We start from the raw sequence: 21322 nt of genomic DNA on the forward strand, positions 1-21322 counted from the left end.
CACCAAGGCTGATGGAATCACGGCAGATGTTCTGCAGGGGCGTCCCTGGGCTAGAGACTGGACATGTAGTAAGGAGCTCCGTGAGCGAGCGCAAGCCTGGAACCCACACCGTATCATCTACTTATAGGGCAGTGCATAAAAACCTAGGAAACACCTAGTTTCTCAAAGTGACAACGAATGTGTCAACAACTTCCCAGCTCAGGAATATGCTGCATTAGTTCTCTGCTAAGTTAGTAAAATGGAAACAGAAGAAGGCAGAACCATCCACATTGATCTCCCACCAGGTCCGACTCCTTTGACTTTAGCAGATAGTGGCCAACAGCTCCACGGTAGCAGACGTGCTGCTCAGCAGTTACTTTCTATTCTGTCAACACTTGGTGATGTTGGTCCTTTAAATTTGGGTTTTAATTTGCACTTACCCAGCGATTAATGAGGTTAAGCTCCTTTTCATGTTTAACACCCATATTTTAATAGACTTTATTCTTTAGACCACTTCAGGCTCACAGCAAAATTGGGTGGAAGGTAGAGAGTTTCCATAGATCCCCAGCCCCTCCACACACACAGGCTCCCCGACTATCAGCATCCCCATCAGAGTGGTCCATTTGTTACAGCCGATAGACGTCCATCAACACATCGTTATCACCCGGAGTCCAGTTTACTTGAAGCTTGCTCCTGGTGTTGGACAAATGCATAATGACCTATATCCACCATTTCAGTACCATTCAGAAGAGTTTCACTGCCCTGAAAACCCTGTGCCCTGCCCACTCATTCCTCCCTCCCCTCTCACCCCTGGCTTTTTACTGTTTCCAGTTTTCCCTTTACTGGAATGTTGGAGAACTGGACTCTTTCAGGATGTAGCCTTTTCACGCTTCTTTCAGCAACATGCACCTAACTTTCCTCCTTGTCTTTTCGTGGCTTGGTAGCTCATTTCTTTTTAGTGCCAAATAACATTCTACTGTCTAGATATATCAGTTTACTTATGCATTCACCTACAAGAATTTAAAATAGAGAAGAGAATGCAGTGTTGGAGATTTACATTTGGGAGTCTAAACCATGTATGTAGTAAATAAGTATAAAGTATGTGTGAAAATTGTAAAGTAAAAAGCTGTCAGGATATTTGAATACACACAAATATACACTTCAGTTCATGCCGTAAAATGTTAGAAAATGTGTAAGTACATACTTAGGGTTGAAAAAGCACCTAGAGAGGAAGGGTGAAGAAGAGGTGTACCTGAAATAATAAAAAGAAAATCCCATCTGTCAAGAGGGGATCTAGAGTACCTCATCCCATGAGGAACTCCTAACCTTAGTGAGAGTCCAGCAGACAGATCCAAGTGAGAGGATGAAATCACTGCATGAGCACCCCCTAGGGAGCAGGTGGAGGGCAGCTCCCACAGGGACCCACTGCGGGTATGACCTGGACTTGTCCCCTAGGGGGCAGGTGGAGGGCAGTTCCCATATGGACCCACTGCGGGTATGTCCTGACCTGGACTTGTCCCCTAGGGAGCAGGCAGAGGGCAGTTCCCACAGGGACCCACTGCAGGTATGACCTGGACTTGTCCCCAGGTGCCAGGGCCAAGTGAGAAGGAAATGTGCCTTCCTTCCTATTACACCATTTTCTGTTTTGGTCTTGTTCTTTTGATAATATAGGTAGGGAAACAGAATCAGCAATGACATAGAAAGGCACCTCTACTTTGTCCTTAAAGGAGTTGGCAATGGTTTGACCAGAATCAAACAAGTATATATTTTGAAGACTAAGAATTTAAAACAGTTTAATAAAAAAAAAAATTATAGATATCACTTAGCTTTCAAGTTCAAAACCAACACATCTGCCTTTGGGGTCAGAAGTGGTTATATCTAGGAGACGGATACTCCTCTTTATAAAAGATGAAGGAGTTCTAAATCACCAGGTCAAAAGACATTCCTACTTAGATTTTCTGGATGGCATCCTAGTAATATAACAACAGTAATATCTAACCCTTGCTAAGTACTTACAAGGTGCTGGGTAACAGTCTAAGGCTCCAATGTCCAATTCAGTAGCCATGGCAACTCATAGTTCTTACATAACTAATTATATGTGGCTTTCAGCCTAAAACTTGCTAGAAAATAAAACTAAAAAAATCAGAAACAATATTATAAATGCAACAGAAACTATATAGGCAATATCCTATTAGTGTATCAAAATTTTAACAAACTAGACACAGTATTAAAATGCAATTTTTTTTTACTTTTCAATAAAACACCTGCTAAACAGTCTTGTCTGAAATTATAAATTGCCCAAAAGTAACCATAAATGAATCATTCTATTGAATTTAACATTTAACTTTGTAAGAAATAAATTTTTATTTTTCTTCATTATCATACAGCATTTAAGAATAAGAAAGCTGTCTTGAGAGTTCAAATTTGAGATACCTATGGCAAGTTTATAAAAGTACATTGATCAAGGTACAATTTTTAACATTAATATACACATTCCATAATCTCATTCTATTTAACATGAACACTGGCCTTTGTCGTTGTTATTTTTTTCTCCCTACAATATTTCCTGACTCTATAGGACAGCGGTTGACGCTGTCCCCCAGGGGCATCTGGCAACATCTGGTATAACTGTGGGTGTCACGGGAGAGGGATGCAAACAGCATCCAGTGTGCAGTCCAGGGATGCTGCTCATCGCCCTATAATGCACAGCATGGAACCCTCCCTACCACAAGGATTTCATCCAGCCCAAACGTGAACAGTATCAAATTTAAGCAACTCTTATCGAGTGGGACACAATTCCTATTTTATGAACACCTCTGTGCCCACTGTAATTCTGAAAACACAGACTTTGCTAACTGGTAAATACTATTTAAAAGAAGATTTAACCTAATCAATATCACTTATCAAAAGCAATGGTTGACTTTAAGTATCAACATGTTTCCAGAATGAATAAACCACACAATCAACTCAGAATGATACAAATTAGGGTCCATATCATTTAATTTCCCTTGAACCTGCTCTGCTAGTTTAATCTGCTAATATGAAAGTTAATTAGGATTGTTTTGAAAGAGTGAGACAATAGTTTCCTTTGCACATTTTTCTGAACTATGATAAAAATTTAATGACATATAAAGCACCTGGCAAATAGCAAGTGCTCTGCGAGTGCTCCGGAAATGTTTATCACAGCTTACTAAACACACAGGGTTTCACTTATTTGTTCAAATTTCCCGTAAGTATGTTATCTGCAAAGGTTAAATTAAGTTTTAGTTGCTCTCTCTCATTTTACAATAATCTGTTACAAATGTTGCTTAGAAACAGAACACATATCCAGGGCATGTGATACAAAATTATAAGTTAGTTTTTTCCACACAAGTTTTAAAGTATCAGTGTATATAACACATTCATGATAGTATTAAATGATAGAACTAAATTTAATGATCAATTAATGATAGAACTAAGTTTAAACTGAAAAAGTCATTCTAAGTTTGTTAAGTAGAGACATTTCTCAGTAATCACTTCCCTGCATATTCACATTCTGTGTATTTTCTCATGGTCAACAAACTGATTCAAATGATTTAAGTTATCCCACCATTTAAAGAGAAAAGTCTCTGTAATAATTTGAAACCATGGCGTTATCTTAATTTCACCACTGGCTGCTTTTTTCAGAAGTTCTTTTAGTTCTTCCTTGGACACATAACAAAAGCTTTTAATCTCATTGGGATCTGGATTCAGAGTGACATTCTTCCTCACAAACAAAATGTAATCAATTTCATGTTCACCCCAGATACCGTCCGACTGAGCTTTGTAGTGAATTCGTGTCAAATAATTAATTTCTTCTGGAGGAACCTAAGACATTAAAAAAAAAAAAAAAGTAAAACATTGGCCACGGCCGGGCGTGGTGCCTCACACCTGTAATCCCAGCACTTCAGGAGGCTGAGGCAGGTGGATCACAAGGTCAGGAGATCGAGACTATACTGGCTAACAAGGTGAACCCCATTTCTACTAAACATACAAAAATTAGCCGGGTGTGGTGGTGGGCGCCTATAGTCCCAGCTACTCGGGAGGCTGAGGCAGAAGAATGGTGTGAACCCGGGAGGCGGAGCTTGCAGTGAGCCGAGATTCTGCCATTGTACTCCAGCCTGGTGACAGAGGAGACTCCATCTCAAAAACAAACAAACAAACAAAAAAAACCCAAAAAACCATTGGCCACAGTAACAAAAAAAATCTAAAATTAGCTCACTGTATTACAGCAATATCTTGAACAGGAGTATAGGTTTAGGATTAGAACTTTTAAAGCATTAATCTCCTATCAACAATATATGGAAATCTTAATATTACATACGGAAAAATGATTATATTATTAGTTTCAAGCGTTTGCGTTTTTTCCTGTAGGACCAAAAAGATAAGTTTTTTTTTTTAAATGTTAAAAAAAAGGGGCAGTCACTCAAACTAGAAATGTGACATTCTTCTTCTTTCTTTTTTTTTTTCTTGAGACGGAGTCTTGCTGTCGCCCAACCTGGAGTACAGCGGCATGCAACAGCTCACTGCAACCTCCGCCTCCCAGGTTCAAGCGATTCTCCTGCTTCAGCCTCCTGAGTAGCTGGGATTACAGGCACGTCCCACCATGCCCAGCTAATTTTTGTATTTTTAGTAGAGACAGGGTTTCACCATGTTGGTCAGGCTGGTCTCGAACTCCTGACCTCGTGATCCACCCACCTCAGCCTCCCAAAGTGCTGGGATTACAGGTGTAAGCCACCATGCCTGGCCCGACATTCTTCTTTCTCATATTTTAAGATTGCTTTTTGGAAAATATAGATAAGAAAAACTTTATTTATCCAGGTCTTATTTAAGGGGGACAATTCTAAGAAAAAAAATTATTTCAATTAAACGAACTAGATTTATGGTTGATATTACTAAGAATTTCCGTAAGAAAACCTTCACCTTTTTTTGTAGGGGGGGAGTTTCAGGTGAAAACTGGAAAACCTGCTAGTTAAACTCTACAAGAGCTGTAACACTTGAAAATATTCATCTTAGATTTGATCAATTATAGAAATATTCAACCTGATATAGTACTTAACTGATCAATCCATCCCAGTATCGAGCTAAGTTTTGATGAGTGATACTAAGAAATTAAAATTTAAATAATCTTTATTCAAGATGGTTTGTGGGGCTAACTCATAACTCAGGAGGTTACCAAGCAAAGAACTATGTTTGAATTTAAAACTTTTATTAAAAACCTTTTTAAAGTATGTTTGGGTTTCAGCTTGTATGGTTGTGTAGTAGAGCCGGTTACCTCTTCCAAGGGAATTCCTAGCTCAGCTTTCAGCCGCCTCTGTGCTGCTCGCCTCACTCCAAGGGCGTCATTTTCCTCAAGCTCGCCTGGATTACTTAATGGATGACTACAACAAGTATTAGTAAAACAACCTGGAAAATGTTAATACAGAGACAGATCAACTTTTCTTCAAAGTAGGTCTGAAAGATCAAGAAAGAGTTTTATAAGTAACTGAAAAATGAAACATTTTTTAAGAATTTTAAAATGAGTTATAAAGGCCTATCAGTAATTATTTTAAGGATTTTAAAATGAGATATAATGGGCTATCAGTAATTATGTTGTGAAACAGACTACATTTGTAGGTAAGTTCCTTATAATGCTTCTTCAACCAAAAAAGATCAAAGTGTAGATAATACAGATTAAAGATGAATATATAAATCATACATATTGCCCAATCACTTACTAGTTCTTAATTTCTCTTGCTGTTGTATTAGGTTGCACGCATTGTGTAAACCTAATTTATGTAGAATATAAAACTATGCCATTCACAGGATTTCCTTTGTGACCGTGGCTCCAAGAATTCAGAATGATAAAAAGTCAAGTTAATGTACAAACAAAATATTGTACATTAAATGTACTAACCTGGAAAGGTAATCTTAGCATCTGATCTTTGCTGTAGCAGAAGCTTATTTTCGGTGTTGAATAAAAAGACACTAAAAGCTCGATGCAATAATCCTGAAAGCAAAAGAAATAACAATTACTTTAGCCTTAAGTACCAGTTATTTGCTGAATTCTCTCCTTGCAGTTCAGAATAACATTAGTAGCTTCCTGCTGCTTTTGCTTTTTCCCATGGTTTATCCACATGCATAGTCTCTGCATGGCTGTGGTGAGAAAGAGCTCTGCACTGGGCAGGGAAGTTGACAGTCGAGTGAAGGAAATGGTGATGCTGGTGGCCCCTTTCCTGCAGTCAAGTTCCCTACCAAGGACATTCAGTTCTCGGAAAGTGGTGAAGGCACACTCTTCCCTGCACGGTGCCCGCCTCTCTCCATTCTCTAGAAATATTAGAGGCTAGGCTGCTGCTGTATGTCAGGGTTAGTCCTCTTTTATGAATCCAGAATAACTCTGAAGAAGCCGAGTAAAAAGCGTGAAGAGAAATGGCTGTAACAGGAAGACAGCAAAGCAGATGCTAATGACTACACTACTTAACGAGCTGGAACCAAAGAGAAAATATGGTATTATTAAAGCCTGCACTTCCTTGAACAGAGTGCTCTTCTCAGCAAATGGGAAATGCCTACCCAAATAGTGTTATAAGAAAGACTATTTCAAAGCAGCACCTTTCTCAATGTTCTCATTCAGGTGACAATTCTTCTTGGTCTCAGCCCCAATTTTATTGTCATTTTCATCAATAAGGATACACATCTCTGCCAGGAGTTGAACCTGTTGCTTGTCGAGGTGGTCAGTGTTTATTTCAGGCATCATTACAAAATGTCTGATCTGTCCTAGAACACTAATATTAAAGGAAAAGAGAAAGAAAGGCCATCATATATTTTTCTGAATGTCATATAAACACAGGTTAATAATGATGTTGCTTCCCCATCTGCAGTTGTACCACTCTGCATCCCCACAGGGACCCCAAGAATGCTGCCAGCTGGCTGCTCAGCGCTATCTCGGTCATCATTTCTCCTGCAGGTTTCACAGCTGGCCTTTTACCACAGTCATGCTCCTAAAAGCCAAGCTCAACGTTCCACTCTAAATTCTTGACCTCTGAGCTATTCTGCAGCACTTGATACTCTATCCTTTTTCCAGTGTGCTTTTCTTCCCTGGTTTTTGGCCCCAACCTAACTTTTCGTCCTGCTTTTCCACACGAGCTTCTGTAATCTCTAGAATGTGCTCCCACTGCTGTCCTGAACTGTTTTTCCCACTGCCTGTCTCTGCACAGTTGCTCAAGAATGCCACAGGCCAATCTTGGCTGAAATCAATTTTTTCAAGGCACAATTTATGTGTCAGACATTCAATAACCTTTCTACCAATTTCACAGTAAGACTTAATCCAGTTTTTCTCAACCCAAGCTCCTGATCAGAAAAATGATTTGTATGAGTTTTGTCAATTTCCCCCAGGACAGTACTTAGCTGATATCATTCTAGATAAACAGGAGAAGACTTAATTTGTTATATTCAATAGATGCTTTAAGGCAGTGCTTGGCAAGTTTTTTCTGTGAAGGGCCAGATAGTATGAACTCTGCCTCTGTAACACTAAAATAGTCACAGGCAACAGGCGACCTGGGCAATATGTGAACTGAGTATGGGTACAGGCCAATATTTATGGACACTGAATTACAACTTAATTTTCATGTGTCACAAAATATTGATTCTTCTCCATCCATTTAAATATGAGAAAAACACTCAGCTCACAGGATGTAACAACAGGCAGCAGGCCAGATTTGGCCTGTAGGCCACAGTTGGCCCATCCCTACCTTAGTGAAACAAGCATTAATTTTCTGAACCCTCATTAATCCCTCCCATGTGATTAAAATGTAAAGCACTTACTAGGGTACTTTCAGTATTCTGACTCACACTTTTACATATCTATATCCAGCAGCATCTATGCTCTCTAACCTTTGTATCCTTCAGGGCATCTTTACATAGCCCGACCTTGAAGTTTTTTATTCCCTTTTTTCTTCTCCTTTATTTCTGAATGAATTATATATATACACACATACACACACACACACACACACACACATATATATATATAGAGAGAGAGAGAGACAAAATCTCACACTGTTGCCAGGGCTGGTGTGCAGTAGGGCGATCTCAGCTCACTGCAGCCTCCACCTCTCGGGTTCAAGCGATTCTCCTGCCTCAGCCTCCCGAGTGACTGGGACTACAGGCATGCACCACCACACCCAGCTAATTTTTGTATTTTTAGTAGAGACGGGGTTTCACTATGTTGGCCAGGCTGGTCTCGAACTCCTGACCTCGTGATCTGCCCACCTTGACCTCCCAAAGTGCTGGGATTACAGGCACGAGCCACCGCGCCCGGCCTCTACACAATATATTTTGAAGATCCCTTGTCCTCTCCTTTCTATGTGACTTTATTTCAAATATATAGATTTTACTGAAATACTTTTTTGTCTTTTAGAGGGCGTCTCGTTTTGTTGCCCAGGCTGGAGTGCGACGGTGCAATCTCAGCTCACCACAACCCCCACCTCCTGGGTTCAAGTGATTCTCCTGCCTCGACCTCCCAATTAGCTGGGACTACAGGCGTGCACCACCATGCCAGGCTAATTTTTGTATTTTTAGTAGAGATGAGGTTTCGCCATGCTGGCCATGTCGATCTCGAACTCCTAACCTCAGGAGATCTGCCTGCTTTGGACTCCCAAAGTGTTGGGATTACAGGCATGAGCCACCATGCCTGGCCTACTGAAATACTTTCAACAGAGTTCAAGCATACTGCAGAATGTACACAAAGTGTTTAAACAGCTACTTAATACAAAGTTCTAGACCCACATAGGGTCTGGGATGTGTATGTGTGTGTGTGTGTGTATGTGTGTGTCAGGAGTCAGCGATGATGGAGATACTGATAGCTAATACAAAAAATCTAAAGTAAGGTTAATGATGAAAACAAATCAAGAGGGAAAATAATGTGAAAAGGAAGTTGACTTCAGACTTAGCCTCAATTTCTCAATTTTAGAAAGATTTCCAACTTCTATAGGCTAGTTTTATACACAGTCATCCTTTGGTATATATGGGGGTTGGTTCCAGGACCTCCCACAGCTTCCAAAATTTAAGGATACTGAAGTTTCAGATATAAAATGGTATAATGTTTGCAGATCAGCTGTGTATATCCTACTGTATACAGACATGGGTCACATGATGGTGTTTCCGTATACTACAGACTGCATATACCACAGTGGTTCCACAAAATTATAACAGAATTGACATATTCCTATTGCTAATGATGTTGTAGCCATTGCAACATCCGAGCACAACACATCACCTTTTTTATATTTAGACACACAAATACTTGCTATTGTGTTATGACTGCCCGCATTATTCAGCACAGTAACACACAGTCCAGGTTTAGGCCTGAAGCGACAGGAAAAACAGCCTAGGAGCCACTGGCTACACCACACAGCCCAGTGGCTCCACTGTCTAGGTCTGCGTCAGCACACTCTGCTTCCACAAAGATGAAACTACCTAACAATGAACTTCTCCAAAGTATCCCTGTTAAGTGATGCGGGCCGAACGTTAAATTATCATCTGTAGATGATCTCATAATATCTAAAACAAGTAAATCCTACATAAATAGTTGTACTATATTGTTTACAGAATGTCTGTATATGTTCAGTACAGACGAAAATTTCTTCCAAATATTTTATAATGTGCAGTTGGTTAAATCCATGGATATGAACCCCAAGGACACAGTAGGCCAACTGTATCTCGGCTCACAGCAGCCTTCCCCTCCGCCTCCCAAAGTGCTGGGATTAAAGGCGTGCACCACCGCCCAGCTGTAACTACAATTGCTCTTTCAGGATTTTCAGAATTCATATTTTAAAACTAAGCTTCATAATAACAAGATAAAATGAATACGTCTATTTATGCATTTAAAGATAATACCACGTAGCAGACGCGAGAGCACATCACCCAACTCAAGAAAAAGGCCTAGTTCCATCTATGCGGTGCTCCCCATCTCTTCTCCTGCTCCATTCCCAGGAGAAGCGCCTTGAATGTGTTGCTGTCACCCCCTTGCACGGACGCAGGTGTATGCACCCGCGTCACACGCGTGGACTCGGCACGGGGAGGCCGGTGTCCTCACGCTCGAGTTTCTGAATTCTCTAAGAGGAGACTCCCAACTCTTAGTCTCCTGCGACTCGGTTTCCAATTCCACGAGTTCCTAAACCTCAGGTTACTGTGCGCAGACGACGATCTTTTCCACTGACAAAGAATGGCAACGTCTTCTTCGCCCCAACCCACGCCTCCGCCTTCCACAGGGCGCGGGCGCCCACCGGCCTCGCTCCAGTTCCGGAGACCAAAGCCGCCGTCCCCAGAAGTCCAGGCCACCGCGCCGAGACCTCACGGGTGGCCCAGACCTCGGGCCTCCTCTCCGCCCCGTCCCGCAGCTCCCCGGTGCCACCCTGCCCCTGTCTCCCGAACTCCTGCCCCTATGCCCGTCCACAGTACCTGATCCGCCTCCGGCCACAGACACCGGCCGGTCCCCGAGCGCGCCCACTTTGAGCGCTGTCCGCAGCGCGTACCGCCCACCGGGACGCGCAGCCAATCGCCCGCGCCAGCTCCAGTCCGCACCACATTGCTCGGCCAATTGGCGCCCGTACACGTCTGACGTCACAATCTCGCCAAGCGTCGCGCGGTGGCGCCACCTCAGTGGCCTGTGGCGCCACCTCCCTGCCTGTGGCAATCGCAGACGCGCGAAGCACCGGGAACCTGAGTCGTGAGCTCGGGTTCCGGCCGCTCCCGAGGGGGTCAACACGGCTCACCCCCAGCTCCGCAGAGGCAGCGTCCCGCGACTGGGCGGTGCCCGAGACCACACCAGCCGCCAGCCAATCACGCTTTCGATTCTGGCGTGCGAGCCCGAGGCGCTGCGAAGGGTGCCAAACGTCAGCCGTCTCGAGGCTCGCGTTCCGTGGAACCGAGCCCTCCCGGTCGGAAGGCGCCCGCGCGGCTGGGCCAATGGAAACGGAGGAAAGGCGGGACGTCACTGCTGACTGGCTGGTTGGGAATCCCCCCTCCCGAGTTCCGCCGCTGGGACTACAGCGTTTGGCCGCAGGGCGAGGTCTTGCACGTCTGGAACGGCGGTCGTCTGCGACCGGGACGAAGGCGGAGCAGAGCCGCGAGAGGGGCGGGGCGTTCCACGCTATGTTGGGAGTGTTCGCTTTCCGGGTACACGACAGGACGTTCTACATGTTTTCATTTCTTGAGACAGTTTCGCTTTCGTTGCCCAGGCTGGAGTGCAATGATGTAGTCTCCGCTCACAGCAACCTCCGCCGCCCGGGTTCAGGCGATTGTCCTGTCTCAGGCTCCCAAGTAGCTGGAACTACAGGCATGCGCCACCAAGCCCGGCTAATTCTGTATTTTTAGAGACGGGTTTCCCCATGTTAGTCAGGCTGGTCTGGAACTCCTGACCTCAAGAAGTGATCCACTCAGCTCAGCCTCCAAAGTGCTGGGATTACGGGTGTGAGCTACTGCGCCTAGCCCTCTAAACCTTTAAATAATCGTGAAATGTAGGCGCAGCTACAGCGAATTCAGCTGTTTCCTCTACCTTTTGTGTGGAATTTAAAATACTGAACTTGAGATGAACCTGGTGCGCACCAGTTCTCAAACTTCTTGGTCTTAGGACCCTTGCACACTCTTAAAATGTACTGAGGACCCTCAAAAGCTTTTGCTCATTGTTGTTTGCTACTGCTATTTACTAACGTAGAAATTAAACATATTAAAATATTCACTTAAAAAACACATGACACTAAGTTACATTTTTATTCAAAATCTTTTCCAGACAAAAAAATAGACTGATTTTGTTTTACATGTTTGCAGATCTCCTTCATATCTGGCTTCACACAGATAAGAAAATCTGGCCTCCTGCATGCGCAGCAAGTCCTCACTGCTGTCAGTGCGTTCTTGGGAATTACTTTAAGTGAAACAACGTATAGCAAAACCAATTTTACCAGAGGCTAAAAAATAAGGATTAAGTTCCTAATACTTCTGGCCAAGGAAAAAAAAAATCACTAAGCTTCTAAAGGCCATTCTAATATTAAACATTGAAATAAACGTGAGCTATACATACATTTAAGAAAGATTAATAAAAAACAAGATAATTACTACTTAAATTATTCCAGTTCTGGGTCATGTGTAACTGAAGTCTATTTCAGTAGCTCAGGGCACAAAGAGGGAACCAGCCCTCTTTGTGGATAGGACGCCATTCCATCACAGAGCCACTCACACGCCCACACTCGGACTGGGACAGTGAAGACACACACCAGTTCACCTCACGTGCACACCTCTGGGATGTGGACAGAACTGCGGTACTCAGAGGAAACCTATGCAGGTGTGGGGAGAACACGTAAACACCACAAACACAGTGCCACTGGCCGGGAGTCTTTTTCTCATCCATGTTACAAAGAAATGAATGAGCACCTGCTGTATGCAGTTTGAAAATTGAGAAGTATTTTTTAACAGCCTTTTCAAATTATCTTGGTTATTCTTTTTCGATACTACTACACCAAAACATGAGTGGTGGATTTTCCAATTACTATTTGGAATGTGAAACCACTTCGATGGACATTTTATACTCTTGTTACATTAAAACATTATTTTTGACTGTACCTCCAATGTCTATTTTCCTATGCGTGAGGTTGAAATGTCATGCATTGGTCATTTGGAAAATATTAATTTACTGAATTAAATCTTCGAAATGCTAAACATTTCATTATTCAATATCAATCACATTGTTAATATCACTAGTAATCTCATCAGAAAAGCTTTTAAGTATTGGGAAGCTGGCTTAAGTATTGTAGCACTGGCTTCAACATAAAGTCACCAAGTTCTTGATGGTTTTAAGTTTTTTTAATTTGAATTTTTGCATGAAAATTCAAACATTATTGGCAACAAGTACTGAGAATTATGTTCCTTGAAGTGGCACGAACATATTTATTTTCACGAAAATGTCTGCCAAATATCTAGGTTTGAGTACCTCACTTTATCTGTCAGTTCTTTCCAGTAAAAGTGGTATTTCATGAAAAAAGCAGCTAGTTAGTTCAGCTTACAAAACAAACGTTCCCACAAGTTCTTTTCCTGGAGACAACAGTCATAATTCAGTACGTAGCAGAAGTGCTTTATGTGTATTTTCCATTTTGTTATAGACAATATTAGATGTGTACTGAATGGTTGAGATGATTAGTTAGTATTTTTTACTGCTAACCATTAGCTGAGCCTTCAGTGAGTCATGATCTTTCTGCTGGTGGAGGGTTTTGCCTCAATGTTGATGACTGTTGATCAAGGTGGTGCTTGAAAGTTGGGGTAGCTGTCACAGTTTCTTAAAATAATAATGAAATTTGTCACATTAAGTGACTCTTCTTTTCATGGAAGGTTTTTTTTAACCCACAGGAAAACTTTTTTTTTTTTTTTTGGAGACAGAGTCTCGCTCTTTCACCCAGGCTGGAGTGCAGTGGCGTGATCTTGGCTCACTGTAACCTCTGCCTTCCGGGTTCAAGCAATTCTCCTACCTCAGCCTCCTGAGTAGTTGGCACTATGGGCGTACGCCACCATGCCAGGCTAATTTTTGCATTATTAGTAGAGCTGAGGTTTCACCATGTTGGCCAGGCTGGTCTCGAACTCCTGACCTTGTGATCCGCCCGTCCTGGCCTCTCAAAGTGCTGGGATTACAGGCGTGAGCCACAGCACCCGGCCAGGAAAACTTTGAAAATTGGAGTCAATCCCCTCAAACCCTGCTGCTACTTCATAAACTAAGTCTCTGGAGTATTCTAAATCCTTTGTTGTCATTTCAACAGTGTTCACATCTTCACTAGGATTAGGTTCCATTTCAAGAGACCACTTTCTTTGTTCATCCACAAGAAGCAACTGCTTGTCCATTCAAGTTTTATTATGCTATTGCAGTGATTCAGTTACATCTTCAGGCAGCCATAGACTTACAAAATATATTTCTTAAATAATGAGACTTGAAAGTCAAAATGACTCCTTGATCCATGGGCTGCAGAAGGGATGCTGTGTTAGGCATGAAATCAACATTCATCTCCTTCTATATCTCCATCAGAGCTCTTGGGTGAACAGGAGCACTGTAAAGCAGCAGTAATATTTTGCAAGAAAATCTTTTTTTTTTCCTGAGCAGTAGGTCTCAACAGTGGGCTGAAAATATTTAGGAAACCACACTGTAAGTAGATGTGCTGTCATCCAGGCTTTGCTGTTCTATCTACACAGCAGAGGCAGAGTAGAATTAACATAACGCTTAAGGAGCCTAGGATTTTCAGAATGATACATGAGCACTGGCTTCAACATAAAGTCATCAGCTGCACTAGGCCCCTAGCAAGGGTCAGCCTGTCCTTTGGAGCTCTGAAGCCAGGCTTTGACGACTCCTCTCTAGCTATGACAGTCCTAGGTGGCATCTTTTCCCAAAATAAGGTTTCAACTCCAGTGAAAATCTGTGGATTAGCAAAGCCGCCATCATCAGCGATCTTACGCAGATCTCCTGGATGACTTGCTGCTTTATCTTGCACTTGCACTTTCTTTTTTTGAGATGGAGTCTCGCTCTGTTACCCAGGCTGGAGTGCAGTGGCGCGATCTTGGCTTACAGCAACCTCTACCTCCTAGGTTCAAGTGATTCTCCAGCTACTCAAGAGCCACTGTGTCCGGCCCACTCTTACATTTGTAGCTGGGACTACAGGTGTGTGCCACCACACCCAGCTAATATTTGTATTTTTAGGGGAGGCAGGGTTTCACCATGTTGGCCAGGCTGGTCTCAACTGATCTACTTGCACTGGCCTCCCAAAGTGCTAGAATTACAGGCATGGTTGGCCTATCTTGCACTTTTGTATTATAGAGACAGCTTCTTTCCTTCAACCTCATGAACCAACCTCTGATAGCTTCAGATTTTTCTTCTGTAGCTTCCTTACCTCTCTCAGCCTTCAGAGAACTGAAGAGAGTTAGGGCCTTACTCTGTATTAGCCTTTGTTTAATGGAATATTGTGGCTGGTTTAATCTATACAGACCACTCAAAGTTTCTCCACATCAGCAATAAAGCTGTTTTATTTTCTTATCATTTGTGTATTCACTGGAGGAGCACTTCAAATTTCCTTCAAGAACTTTTCCTTTGCGTTCACAACTTGGCTGTTTCAACATGCCTTCCTCAGTATGCTTAATCATTAATCATTTCTAGCTTTTGATTTAAAGTAAGACATGTGCAACTCATTCTTTTATGAAACACTTAGTAGCCATTTTAGGGCTATTAATTGCCAGATTTTTTTTTTTTTTTTTGAGTCAGGGTCTTGCTTTGCTGCCCATGCTGAAGTGCAGTGGCGTGATCATGGCTTACTGCAGCCTTGAACTCCTGGGCTCAAGCAATCCTCCTGCTTCAGTCTCCCAAGTAGCTGGGACTACAGGCATGAGCCACCACTATGCCTGGCCCCTAATTTCAGTATTGCCGTGTGTCAAGGATAGGGAGTTCTGAGCAGAAGGAGACAGACAGGGAGGCAGCTGGTCAGTAGAATGGTCAGAACACATAAAACATTTATTGTCTCAGTTTGCTGTCTTATATAGGGGTGGTTCATGGTGCCCCCCAAACAATTACGACAGTAATATCAAAGATCACTAATCACAGATCACCATAACTGATATAATAATGGAAACATTTGAAACATTCCAAGAATTACGAAAACGTAACACACAGACATGAAGTGAGCACACACTGTTAGAAAAATGGTGCCGATAGACATGCTCCATGCAGGGCTGCCACAAATCTCCACTTTGTAAGAAACACGATACCTGTGAAGTGCAATAAAGTGATACATACGAAAACAACTGTGCCTGTTATATGACATATATATATGTGTGTGTATATATATATCACTTGAGAATGATTATGAAGCAACATGTCAAACAAGTTATAACACTATAGTGAACTAACTATCCAAGTGTTTCAGGCACAGTTAAAATAATCAGTAATGAGGACAATGACAGAATACCTAGTAAATCTTAATTCCCTATCAAACTATGCTCATAAATAAGTCTTAGTAAATTCAGCATTGTTGCCCTATGTCAGGGACAAATTACATGTATTTTGCATAGATGGACATGTGATAAGATAGAAATTGGTTTTCTGAGATAAGATTCCCTGCAGCTTCTGCAGGAGTATGTAATTGGATACCAGGATTGCAATCATAACCTTTTATAATTTTGGCTAGTTTTGTGTCTTTAAAAAGAAGTACACTGGTTACTTCAGGATACAGGGTGTTATGGGTTAAATTGTGTCCCCTCTTCAAATTCATGTGTTAAAGACCTCACTTCCAGTATTATACAATGTGACCTTATTTGGAAACAGGGTTGTTGTGGATATGACTGGTTAACATGAGGTCATATTGGAGCAGGGCCTACCCTACTCCAATATGACTGATGTCCTCATAAAAAGAATGCTAAATGTGCAGACAGACACGGACACAGAAAACGTCATGAGAAGACTGGTGGGGATATGCTGCCACAAGCTAAGGAATGCCCAGACGCTGAGAGCATTAACGGGCTCCCACCACAGCTTTCAGAAGGAACCAATCCTGCCAATACCTTGATTTTCGATTTCGAGTCAGACCTCTGACAATAAATTTGTTTAAGCTGCCTAGTTTGCAGTATTTTGTTACTGCAGCCTTAGCACATTAACAGTGAAAAGAACACGGGCTCTGGTGTCAGCCTTTAGTCTTTGCCCAGATGCACTATTATTTTTCACTTTTGACAAGTAATTTCAACATTCTCATGCTTAAAATTCAATTTAGAGTAACTTATACTTTATTGGATTCTTTTGGGGATTAAATTAGTTATAAAAGATGTTAAGCCGACTGACCCTCAAAAAATGATTTCTTTCCCTTGTTCTGTGACATGTCATGCACTCAGTTATTTTCAGTGACTTTTGTGGAATCCTAAATATATCAAATTTAAAAATTACATTAACGATATTCTTGGTATTACCTGACTGTGGTGCAGTGCTGCAAAATAAAACCACCTATTAGAATGTGGGTTAGATGGGACACCGTCATTTATAAAGCTTTCTATTTGTTGCCATGCCCAGCAGAATGTCTTTGCATACCACGCACTAAATAAAATCATGTTACTTAAATGTCACAACCTCTAAAAGTTTAAAAAATGACTTCTCTAAAGTCAAATATTTTTTCCCTGGCGTTCCTCTTACAGAATTATTTTTAGTGATAAAGTTTTATTAATATACTTAATGCAGAAATAACTTCACTTTTTTTTTCGGTAACCTGGATCCCCTAAATAGAATGCTAAATTTGTTTCTCGTGCAACAAACAAGTTACCGCTTCTGACTCTTCTTCTTGAGCTTCATTTTTGTTGTTGTTGTTTTTTTGTTTTTGTTTTTTTGAGACGGAGTCTCGTTCTGTCCCAGGCTGGAGTGCAGAGGCGAGATCTCGGCTCACCGCAACCTCCCGGGTATAAGCGATTCTCCTGCCTCAGCCTTCTGAGTAGCTGGGACTACAGGAGCGCACCATCATGCTTGTCTAATTTTTGTATTTTTACAGAGAGAGTATTTCACCACACTGGCCCGGCTGGTCTCGAACTCCTGATCTCGTGATACGAACGCCTTGGCCTCCTAAAGTGTTGGGATTACAGGCGTGAGCCACCGCGCCCGGCCTTGAGCTTCATTTTTAAAGGAAGGAGCAGGAATGTTAACCTACACAGAAAAAAAATGCTTTCACGCTCTTGATTTACTCTAGGCGCGGCTAGAGCTTTCTGCAGAGCGTTGAGACGGCTGTTTACGTAAAGACCATCATGCGGCGTTTCCAACCTAGATTCTAAGAAAAAAGCGGCCCAAGTCCCACCTTTCGCAGGGAACAGCTGATTCTGTTTTTCCTTCCCAGCCAATGGTGATCAAAAGCTTCAGAACGCGGGTGAGTCACCGCGGAGGAGCCGAACACTGACCGCCCCGTCCCCGCCAGGCTACCGGGCGGCCGGCAGCACAGCCCCGAGCGCAGACGGCCCCGGGTCTCAGGCCTCAGGCGGACCCCACCGCGGGCTCGCTACCCTCCCGCCTCGGTGGCCAGGCTGCGGGGCAGATGGACTCGGAGCGCCCCGCCGGTGAGTAGCTACGACCTCCGAGGCCACCTCTCGCGACCCGCTCGGCTGCAGGAGCAGGTGACCAGGATGGGGGCGTTGGCCCAGCAGCCAAAAGGGGTCTCTAGCGCGCCCGGACCCCTCGGGGCTGCGGGGCGGAAGCTAGGGCGTGACTTCCGGCGCCGCCGGGTGTGGGACGGAGGTGTGGGGCGGCTTCCGGCGGCCCCAGAGGCGCGGGACTTCCGGCGCCGCCGGAAGTGCATTAGCGCTAGGTCGGGGTTGTGGGGTCGGGGCAGTGCGGGGACAGCCGGTGTCCTGCGCGTCTTCGGGTCAGTACTGGGGGCCGCGTCGTAGGAACTCACTGGCTGTGCGCGACCCGGGCTGGCTCCGGGGGTGGCGGGCGCGGCTGCTGTGACAGGTGAGTGCCGCCATCTTCCTACCTGTCGGGCGCCGAGTCCTTCCCCGGATGCCCCGAAGAGGAGTCGGGACACTGCAGGGCTCAAGGGGGTGCAGGGGCAGTCGGGGCATAGTGGGGGATGGGTGCAGGTGGGCTCGGAATGCAGAGGATCCATGGTGGTGCAGGAGGGGTCGGGTCCCTGGAGGGCCCGTGGCGGTGCAGGAAGGGCGGTGGTGCAGAAGGGTTAAGGGTGCAGGAGAAGTCGGGGCGCAGGAGAAGTCCGTGGCGGTGCCAGAGGGACCAGGGTGCGGGAGGGATCGGGGCCCGGGGCAGTGCAGAAGAGGTCGGAGTCCAGGAAGAGTCGGGGCGCTGGAGGGCCCGGGGCGGTGCTGGAGGGGTTGGGGGCAGAAGGGTTCGACCCGGGGTGTCTCCCCTCCCCCTTTGCTTCGGCCTGGGCATCCCGGGGAAGTGAGTCTCCAGGGAAGCACTTGGGAGGCCCTTCGGAGAGGAGAATGGCTTTCCTTCTGTCCAGAGAGTGGGGATGGTCAGCTTCAAGAAGGGTGGTGAGTGCAGAGTGGCGGATGCTGAAGTGATTAACACAGCGCCATGATGTTGTTCCTCTTTTGAAGACTTCCTTTTCCTTCCTTTCCCCCTGTAAGCAGCCACCGCTGGAGGGAAACATTATTTTAAGACAGCTGTTCACCGGAATAACACAAGAGCAACAATAATGTACTCATTTACTAAACAAAGTTGAATAAATAAATTTTTTCAGGTTGTGAGCGAAAATATCTTAAGGTCTGCCAGGTTTTTAGAGATTTTGTCATTTATCTTAAACGGTAAAACATTTGTTCCTTGAAGCTGATACCATTATAGAAAAGTGTTAATTGCTTAGAAGTTTCATTTATTGACGTTCAAGTGTTTTTCTCTTAAATTCAGTATGTTGGCCTGTGAGTTACGGTCGTAAAAGTATTGCAGGAATTGTTTACCTCTGAATGAGAAAGCTCAAGATAGTTATATCTCCAGGATCTTTCTTCCTCTTCTGAACTTCCCCCAACCGCAGCACACACGCACATTGTTCTGGTTACTTTCCTGATCAAATTCGAGTCTTTCAAAATAGCTTTTGAAATGTCCCAGGAGTTGAACACGGTATCTAAATATGAACTGACCAATGTGGAACAAATGGAGTTTTCTGTTACCCCTGGGTTTGGTCGCTGCCTTTCTATTAATACTGCTCACAGGAGACAGAGTAGGGACTCGTGTACACTGGCCAGGTCTCATAACAGCAGCGTGACCTTGGGGAGGCCTTCCTAAGTCCCCACTTCCTGTCCTCTAACATGGTGTTCATATCAGCCTCATTTTGTTATTGGGAAGGTTATGTTATGTAATATATGCCAGCCATTCTTGCAAAGTGCTGTACACAGGAGATCTTGAGTGAGTGTGTTTCCCTTCTCCTCTTCTTGGGTAGCTATGTTAGACTCTTCACTTTGGGCGTTTGCCCTGAACTAAAATCCCTAAGACCCTTTCCCCGAGGTGAAACTAAGAGTTTTCTTATTTATCTTGTCTTATTTTTTCAGGGAAAAGATTTTACATCTGTTGAATTTCATCCTTGGTTTAAACTTGTTCTTTTAACTACTGAGATCTTTTGAAAATCTTGATGGCTATTTATCCGATTAATGATATTTCCTAATTCATTGTCATCCACAGAATTGATGGCGTATGTATTCCGTGCCTTCTTTTCGTCAGTGACAAAACATTTTAAGCAGGTTAATTCTGATGACAGATTTCTGAGGTTGCCTATAGAGACCATTCTCTTCCGCGATATTGCTCAGAAGTTGAATTTGGTGTCTCAGCCCACTAGGAATTCATCTAACAGTGTTATTATGATAAAATGTTACTACAAACTTGATTAAACTTCTGGTGGAAATTCCATCACATTTTATTCAATTTTCAATTAGTTTCTCCAATTTATTTTTAATGCCATGTGGAAATTATATTCCTTAACCATTCTTTTGCATTTGATTAACATTTACGAAATTAACCATTTAAGTAAGTGTTTTTGCTTCGATGAAAGAAAAATGTTTAAAATCCTACTGGATATGAAACTGAAAGTAATGTTTTGTGTTTTTCTGTTTCAAATGAAAATGTAAATTAAGAATTTGTTGGCAGGGCGTGGTGGCTCACACCTGTAATCCCAGCACTTTGAGAGGCCGAGGCGGGTGGATCACTTGAGGTCAGCAGTTCAAGACCACCCTCGCCAACATGGTGAAGTCCCGTCTCTACTAAAAATACAAAAATCAGCTGGGCATGGTGGTGAGCACTTGTAATCCCCGCTACTCGGGAGGCTGGGGCAGGAGAATCACTTGAACTCAGGAGGCAGAGGTTGCGGTGAGGCGAGATAACGTCACTGCACTCCAGCCTGGGCGACAGAGTGAGACTCTGTCTCAAAAAAAAAAAAAAAAAAAAAAAAATATATATATATATATATATAGAAAAGAATCTATTGAGAAAGAGCAGAAAGCTAAGTGTGCATTGATGCTATTTAATATTACAGCATTTCTGTTGCCCAGGCTGGAGTGCAGTGGCATGATCTCAGCTCACTGCAGCCTCCACCTCCCAGGGTGGAACAATTCTTGTGCCTCAGCCTCCCGGGTAGTTGGGAGGCGTGCACCATCACGCCCAGCTGATTTTTGTATTTTAGTAGAGAAGGGGTTACACCATGTTGGCCAGGCTGGTCTTGAACTCCTGACCTCAGGTGATCCACCTGCCTTGGCCTCCCAAAGAGTTGGGATTACAGGTGTGAGCCACCATGCCTGGCCCAATATTACAGCATTTCTAAAGATGAGGAATTTAGCCTGCTAACACAAAATGTGT

At 43.5% G+C, this 21322-nt stretch overlaps 2 protein-coding genes and 1 non-coding gene across 7 annotated transcripts in view; 1 reads left to right on the plus strand and 2 right to left on the minus strand.

The window, feature by feature from the left end:
• Positions 1–2318: 2318 nt before the first annotated feature.
• IDI1 (isopentenyl-diphosphate delta isomerase 1) lies at positions 2319–17932 on the minus strand. Of its 3 annotated transcripts, none has more exons than XM_008002107.3 (5): positions 17823–17932; positions 6586–6758; positions 5894–5986; positions 5273–5403; positions 2319–3825 (listed from the first exon to the last, which is right to left on the minus strand). In XM_008002107.3, exons 2-5 carry the CDS (start codon positions 6728–6730, stop codon positions 3508–3510), a joined length of 687 nt encoding a protein of 228 aa, XP_008000298.1. In that variant the 5' UTR covers positions 6731–6758; positions 17823–17932; the 3' UTR covers positions 2319–3507. The 3 variants fall into 3 exon arrangements, with proteins under 3 accessions (XP_008000298.1, XP_008000296.1, XP_037839206.1); XM_008002105.3 differs by lacking the exon at positions 17823–17932 and adding an exon at positions 10435–11715; XM_037983278.2 differs by lacking the exons at positions 6586–6758; positions 17823–17932 and adding an exon at positions 9871–10344.
• LOC119618852 (U7 small nuclear RNA) lies at positions 4934–4996 on the minus strand. Its single transcript, XR_005235216.1, has one exon. It is a non-coding gene; the product is annotated as a U7 small nuclear RNA (small nuclear RNA).
• Positions 17933–17968: 36 nt separating the features above from the next.
• The window catches only part of WDR37 (WD repeat domain 37), a 74118-nt gene continuing 70764 nt past the window's right edge, over positions 17969–21322 (plus strand). Inside the window, exon 1 of one of the 3 annotated variants that reach the window (XM_008002103.3) lies at positions 17969–18078. The gene's annotated coding sequence lies outside the window, so the exon portion shown is untranslated. Of the gene's footprint in view, positions 18079–18295; positions 18473–21322 lie in introns of those variants that run through there. The other 2 variants (XM_008002102.3, XM_008002104.3) reach the window with 2 other exon arrangements.

Source organism: Chlorocebus sabaeus, chromosome 9, assembly GCF_047675955.1.
Source record: "Chlorocebus sabaeus isolate Y175 chromosome 9, mChlSab1.0.hap1, whole genome shotgun sequence".
Classification (NCBI taxonomy): Eukaryota; Metazoa; Chordata; class Mammalia; order Primates; family Cercopithecidae; genus Chlorocebus; species Chlorocebus sabaeus.